General features: G+C 37.6%; 1 protein-coding gene across 1 annotated transcript in view; it reads right to left on the reverse strand.

Annotated features, from left to right (window-relative positions):
* Positions 1 to 2,120: 2,120 nt before the first annotated feature.
* The window catches only part of LOC144972027 (putative defense protein 3), an 11,292-nt gene continuing 5,456 nt past the window's right edge, over positions 2,121 to 7,956 (reverse strand). Inside the window, exons 3-5 of the mRNA XM_078913115.1 lie at positions 7,198 to 7,429; positions 5,638 to 5,714; positions 2,121 to 3,537 (exon numbers count right to left, since the gene is read on the reverse strand). Coding sequence (XP_078769241.1) covers positions 3,401 to 3,537; positions 5,638 to 5,714; positions 7,198 to 7,429 — 446 coding nt within the window. The 3' untranslated portion in view covers positions 2,121 to 3,400. The remainder of the gene's footprint in view (positions 3,538 to 5,637; positions 5,715 to 7,197; positions 7,430 to 7,956) is intronic.

The raw sequence follows: 7,956 nt of genomic DNA on the forward strand, positions 1-7,956 counted from the left end.
AAAAGGGGAGGTTTTCAGCCATAAGACTTTTAACTCTCTCCTTACCGATCATTTCAGTATTTTCCAAAAATAATGGCAGGCTTACTCAGCAGAAAAATTTATTTTTTAAATTCAAACAATCTTTCTACAAAACAACTTTATGTTCTTATTAATTAAACAAAGATCATTGTGATGTACAAAATAAATCTGAATAAGAAAAGATACATATTGTTTCTTAACTAATGTGAAGATTTTTCTGTAGGTGGTAAGGAGAGGGTTAATGTGTTTGTCAAAGCAGGATTGTAATGGAGATTGTGTCAGTTGGTTTATGGGCGTTGTGCATTCATGTACAAGGCACGCGGATGTGCTGCCAGTTTTTCTTCTTTATTGAACGTTATTATTCTTGACTTGTGTATGGTATGCTCATTCAGTTATATTTATGCGGCTATGTGGTCTTGTGGTATGACACTCGTCTTCGGATCGGAAGGCCCTGGGTTCGAGCACCAATCTGAGAGGCGCATAGTTGAGTTCTTGGAAAAGGCTCTTAAACTACATTAAAAATTAAAAAAAAAAATTGAGCTTTTATATAGCGCAATATCCACTTAACGTGCTCAAAGCGCTTTACAAGGGGTCCCTGGTCAACAGCAACATTTAACATGTAGGACGAGACATGACGCCTGTTAGGCGATATTACAATTTTTCGGACAAAGACAACGCTGTTAACGGCCAGGTACTCATTTTACACCTGAGTACGGTGAGAGAATGTGAGTAAAGAGTCTTTTCCAAGGACTCAACTATGCGTCGAGCGAGGCTCGAACCCAGGACCTTCCGATCCGAAAGCGAGTGTCATACCACGAGACCACATAGCCGCACAATTACCTCATCGTACTCAGATGTAAAATGAGTACCTGGCCATTAACCGCGTTGTCTCAGTAGGAAAAAGTTGTAATATCGCCTAACAGGCGCCATGTCTTGACCGAGATGTCACGTGTTGATGTTGGCCAGGGACCCTTTATAAAGTGATTTGAGTACGTTTAGTGGATATTGCTCTTTATACAAGCTCAAGTTGTTGTTTTGTTGGAGTTTTTTTGTTGTTTTTTTTTTGGGGGGGGGACTTTTTTGTTTTTGTTTTTCTTTTTGTTTTCTTTTTGTTTTTTAGTTAGTTTTTTTTTTTTAATCTAAATGCAACCTGCATTTTCGTTCAGTGAGAACTGATTGATCTTGGGTCTAAGTGCATATATTGGCAGGTCTGATAATCGATTGTTGTAATGGGAAGATGTTGGATTAAGAGTATTTCTATGACAACAATGAGCCCATAATAATTTTGGTTATTAGATCTGCAAATAAGTACACGTCGTATTTGGTGCTTTAGATTAGCGATTTTCTTTAAAACGAAAGCAGGGTCAAAAGCAGAATTATTTTTTTCAAGTCAAACGGCGAAATGCAAGTAATAAAGAGGATACGGTATGTCTCTCTTTTATATATTATAAATATTAGAAAGAAACTGGAGGCAGCAGAAACGTGGATTCTTAGAAGGATGTTAAGAATCTCATGGACAGAGAAGAAAACTAATGAAGAAGTATTAGAGCAAGCTGAAACAAAAAGTTTACTAATTCGTACAATAAGAAAAAGACAAATGCAATTTTTAGGGCACCTAAATCGACATAAATGTATTGAACATCTTGCTCTCATAGGAAAGATAGAAGGAAAAAAGAGTAAAGGTAGACCAAGAAAAACATATTTGAATAGTCTAAACAGCTGGGTGACAAAGAAAGAGAAGAGTAATATTAGGTTTCTGAGGTTATCTAATCAGAGAGATGAATAGTGTAACATGCTCGCCGATGTCTAGCACAGACTTGGTACTTGAAGAAGAGAACATAAATACCATATGAACCCATAAAAGAAATATATATCATAATCATAAAGGACACATTCAACTTGTTATTCGAAGAATATCAATATCAATTTTTTTTTTTCATTTTTGAAAACCGGGATAGATTATATCCCACTTGTATGTCGAATATGTTTCTAGACAACAAAAAAACTATATAAAATACAATAACTAGTATTTTGAAATTAATTGATGAAATGAAAGACTCTTTATGAAGATGGATCAACATGTTTTCAAACGATATAGAACATTTACATGCTTATATTTTATTCTGATATGGAATCAAAAAAATTGGACAAAAAAAATTTGAATAACCAATCAACGAGTATTTTTATGTAAAAAACTAAGAATTAACAGCCCGGAGGGCTTACTATCTCAGGTAAAATATTAATTGAGATTATTATCGATATTTTGAAGAGAAGAGATACCTATTAATAAGGTGTAGGGACATGGGATTTTTAAGCATTTTAAATGGAACTTTATAAATTCCAATCTTCACAAAATATGCTCGAAACAAGTTACGAAAGGTCACAAGACAACAACGATACCAGCTAAAGTGCTTTCAACAGAAGCTACCCATGTACTCGTTTTACACCTGAGTGTGGTGAGATAATGTGAGTAAAGAGCCTGTTCCAATGACTCAACTATGCGCTGCCCACATTGAGTCTCAAACCAGAAACCTATTGGTATGATGGCGAGTGTCATACCACAAGATCATAAAGCTTCTGATAGAGATGGGTGGAAAAATATTGAATCCTAACACACAGAAGATTTTTTTAAAAGGTTATCTCTATTATACTTTTCCTGTATTTTCTCATGCTTTATATAGATTTGTACTATACACCACTCATAATTTTCTTTAATGATTATAGTTAGGTACTCATTCATACCCGATTATATTTGGACGATATTTGTAAATTTTTTATTCAAGAAACAAACCAGTGGGATTAGATTTTGAAATCAACCACTGTCGCTTGACATGGTCACTAGACGGAATAGTTATTATGGCCACGATCATGACTCAACAAACATTTTTCTGTTAATGCTAAAGAATTATGAAATTACTCAAGTTTCTTTTTGTTTCATTTTCTACATTTTTACAGATGAATTTTCTTGTCTTATAGGGTACTCTTGAAATTAAAAGTGTAATGAATGAATGAGGTAATTAATTGTTTGAGAGTTGTTTTTAGAATCATTTATTCAGCAAGAGAGGTAGATATTACTTTTGTCGCCTCGTTTCTCCTGAAGCTGTCTTTGATTGTGTTGAGCCAGGGTTGCTTTTAAAATGGAAATATTTGTTGAAAGTGTCGCATCATAACTAACTGTGTGACCGCTATTTTTAAAATCAGTTATTGAGATAGATAGATGGTGTCAGTGTTTGTCATCTCCCATCCTCCAGAAAGTGTCTTTGTTTTTGTCGGGCCTGTATAGTTTTTGGTTGTGTTGAGCCGGTGTTTCTTTTAAGAATGGAAAATATTTGTTGAAATTGCCGCAGCATTCCTGTGTGACAGCCATTTTTAAAAAAATCATTTATTGAGATGGAGAGGTAGAGTTAGTGTTTGTCGCCTCGCGTCTTCCTGAAGGTGTCTTTGGTTGTTTTGGGCTTTTGTTGTCGTTCAGAATGGAAAATATTTGTTGAAATCTCCTCATCATTCCTGTGTCGCCTCCTGGAATTGAAAAGAAAATATAGAAAAAGTATGACTCCCTTAGTAAAAGGAAATTATTTCAATTCAAATTTCACATGTTGAGCTTAAAGCCAATCTAAAGCAGCATTAGAGTTTCCCGAATAATTCCATTTTGGGACGCTTGGTCATATATATAGTACATAATTTCTTTTATTTCAAAGGTATGTCGATAGATTGTGTGTGGATGGCGGTGCGCTTTTGGCACTTACCAGCGCGCGCGCACATGTAATTGTCTGTGTGTGTGTTTGTGTGTGTGTGTGTGTGTGTGTGTGGTGGAGTGTGAAGAAGTATCTATATGTTGATAATATAAGATTCTTGAACTCTTCCGTTAAGGACCTTCGAACGAATTCCCAATGGTACTTCTGGGAGTGCGCATAGGGAACGAGTTCAAAATTTCAAACGAGGAGTTCTAGGTGATGGGATTTTTTTTAACAAAACGAGGGGGGGCGGCGGTATAATCATCTCTTTTTTTATGAGCATTGCCTCGGAATGAATAATGTGCTATGATATGGAGATGTACGGAATCCTCCCAACACTAAATTATAAAATTAAGAAATTAAGTAGCAGGCGCCGGTGTATGAAACTGAACAAGGGTGAATGAAAGGTGCCAGACAAAGCAAGTTAGAAAAATACAAGAAAAAAAAATCACAAAAAATCAGTTGACCTCGACTAGGGATCGAACCTTAGACCTTCTGATTATCGGTCAGACTTACTACCATTACACCACAGAGGTATTGTCTTTCTTGCTTTGTCTGGCACCTTTCATATACTCTTGTTCAGTTCTTTATCTTGCACGGAATTAAAATACACTTTTATTCATTTTTAATTAAGACATGCAACTCGTGGTGTGCTAATGTTAATACGATTTTCGGCGTTTTACATCCCATAAAATCTCAAGGAAAATGAACGCTCTTTAGGGCTTTCCATCGAGGTACCCGCTGACCCAGATCGGTTACATTGCAATGTCAATAGGGTTCAACAGTCGTGAAGTCACTTCCTTCGTAATGACGCATAGTACTGGTTCTAAACAATCGGAACGATGGTGGCCGTCCTAATGAAATACTTCTCCGACGAGCATAAAAGTGTATCCAGAGGAGAAAAACATTATAAATCTGCTCATGTTTTATTCATTCTGATCACATGACATGTGAAAAAGTTCTAGCCAACATGTAGAATAAAAAGTACCGATTTTCTTTGTTTAGAACCAAGCTGCTTGTTGCTGGGCGGACGTGACATCAGACTATTGAATCCTATTCATTCAGCCATCCCGCGCTCTTAAGCAATGATAAATCAATTATGATTTTCCAATAGCTCAGTAACACAGCACTTAGTAATCGTAAAGGGGCTGATCCCAGGTGTAGTCGAGACTTTTTTCTGACCCTTTGTCTAGCCGGAAATAATTTGGTAGCTGGTATGTTAGATCTTGGGGCAGCGTGGCTCAGGGATACGGTCTTTGCTTCGTACCCGATATGTACCGAGCTCGATCACCCGCTAATGTGCTTTGAGGCATTGAGCAAGTCACCTAGCTCAATTTGCGGCTCTGCACTGCGGCTGACGCCTGAGTTCTTTCGGTCTTTCCTTGGATAGACCCTAGAGACAATTTCCCCTATGGGATGGATAAAGGGAATTCTATTTTATTTTTCATTTATTTAAGTACCCACTCTTATCCAAATGGCAGTTTACAATTGCTATATAGTATTATTATCCGTTTAAAATGTTGTTTTTTTTTTTAATATACCCACTCGCCACGACATCATAAGATATCGTCGCCTAGGCATTCCTAGAAGGAATATGGATAATTCATCAAAGAAGATGTCTGGTGTCAACAGGAATCACCTACGTTGTCTAAATGAGCAAATTGGGGGTTAATAATCTTACCCAAGGTGCCTGAAAGTGCCTGAAGCGGGGCTCGAAACCGGGACCTTCCGGGTCACAGTGCAATGCCTTAACCACTCGGCCACTTCGCCCACCTTCTGTCCGTTCAATAAATATATACCTCCAGTAGCGTGGTCTTTATGGCTTTGAAGATCTACGTTTTATACATAAATATATAAATAGATATATACAGATAATCAAACTTACTGTCGGGATAGTCAGGTACCAAAGCCTCCGAGACAATGTTATCCCAGAAATGTGTGAAGTTGGCAGCGACGACAGCTCTGAAGATATAGTAAAGGATTGAAACAAAATACATCTAATCAAAGTCAAAACTTGTTATGAATGTCAACGTTTAAAAGCAAAATAACGTAGGTGCACATAGATTTATATCAGCTAGTTTTTTTTGTTTTTTGTTTTTTCGGCACCTGACTGACATTCATTATTTGTTTTAAAATTCAGATGGAAAGTCCGTTAAAGGAAGAACAGTCACTGATATCTGTGAGTGGCCCACGATGATTGTCGGGATGAGGCGTATACCAAAAAGTATATATAAAGTTAAAACAACCAGAAATATGAAATGTCGGGTTAATATATATACAATTCTAATATTCTTCCTTTTTGGAATTCCGGACATGCTCCCAACCGCTGCACCGAGCTTGTGAGTCCCTCCGATATGCGGTAGTTTTGAGAAGATGAGGGACATTTGGTAATACATTTATATTATCTTCATTTTATGAAAAGTTATAAGGCCCGGCTATGTGATCAAGTGGTATGACACTCGCGTTCGAGTCCCGCTCTGAGCGGTGCATAGTTGAGTCCTTGAAAAAGGCTCTTTACTCACATCCTCTCATCGAACTCAAGTGTAAAATGAGTACCTGGTCGTTAACAGCGTTGTCTCTGTCCGGATAAAAAAATGTGATATCAGGCGTCAAGTCGTGTCTTACATATTAAGTGTTGTTGTTGGCTAGGGATTTCTTGTAAAGCGTTTTAGCACGTTTAGTGGGTATTGCGCTATATAAAAGCTAAAGTTTGTTGGTTTTTTTTCTTTCTTTTTTTTAAATTTGTTTTTCTAAGTCAGGTTTGTAGCCAACCCTCTCAATCTGCTGTCGTGCCTAGGTGAATTTTAGTTTGATAACCCAAATTGATGGTCTCTAAGCAAGAGAGAATCTTTGGCCTGGTACCATACCTACGGGTCCGTTTTCATGAATGAGAACTAGATGTACTAATTTACTAGTCTAGTAAGTGACTATAGCTAGTCTTAATGGATAATTTTGGGGGAAAAGAGGTATATCTAGTGATAATAAGCTCGTGGCAAACCTAAATTAATACGTGTGCATATGATCCAATAAGCGTGCGTTATTTCTATATTAGATCATGTTAAAATTCGTGTCGTAGACTGGATAACACGTGGAAAAGTTGTAGCATATGTCTTGAGAAAAGCACGTAATTAGTTCTCTTCATTTTTTATAATCTTCACAATTATTGATATATTAAATTATGCACAGAGAAAGTATGACGAATATTTACTTGATTATATGGTATTTATCATAAAATCAAAAACGCTTGCACAATTTTAAAGTTGAAGTCAATGGTATCAACTGACGCGTATTTATTTCTAGGTCTGATAACCCAAATTGTTATAGTCTTGTTGTAATGGAAATACTCTAAAACCAACGCAAAATATAATCCATTCCAACGATGTTAAATCAAGCCCATAATTGCGTTCGATTATCAGACCTGCAAATATGTGCACATAAGTCTCACCTAAATTGGATGTTCCCTAAATGTCCTTTGTGTTCAGGCGGGGCCCGCCACAAGATGGTTGTGTTCGTCTTTGTTCTCGAGTCTCTGTGAGTGACCCCACACTCCGGGTTGTATCGATGGACCTGGCGGTCCACTGCCCACAGTCCGCCCCGCTGGGAGGCGCTGCTCACCATCCGCAACAGAAATCCTTTGTGAGACACCAAGCTTGCTTCGTCGGATCCTACAATACTGACTGGGTTTGGGGGTTTTTTTAGAAAAAAAGGTAGATTAAATTCTGGTATTATAAGATAACATAACAACAATCATTTATATCGAGCCCACATCCAAATTGATAAAATGAGATCGAATCCTACGTGTCAACCGGGGGTCCCAATAGCTCAGTTGATAGAGCTCTCGCTAAACACACACACACACACACACACACACACACACACACACACACAAAGGAACCGATATCGATCCTGAGTGAAGTCGAGATTTTTTTCTGACTCCCGACCATAGAGCCCCTCAGTGGCGTGGGGCCATTGGATCGAATGGTGCCAGGCACCGCACCAATCTTTTTTAAAAATCATTAACAGCATAATTTAATTAAAAATAAAACTGAGAAATTTTAACTCCACTGTCTTTCGCCAACTCGCCAACAACATACTGCCTTTTTAGTCTCCACTCTATTCAAGATTCCGAATCACGCACTGCGCCGACTCGTGTGTTGGTGACATCACTGCGCGAAGTAGTGACTAAATCAAACACCGTGGTGCA

This window comes from Berghia stephanieae, chromosome 4 (genome assembly GCF_034508935.2).
Source record: "Berghia stephanieae isolate SIO BIC M18660-M18661 chromosome 4, UCSD_Bste_1.3, whole genome shotgun sequence".
Classification (NCBI taxonomy): Eukaryota; Metazoa; Mollusca; class Gastropoda; order Nudibranchia; family Aeolidiidae; genus Berghia; species Berghia stephanieae.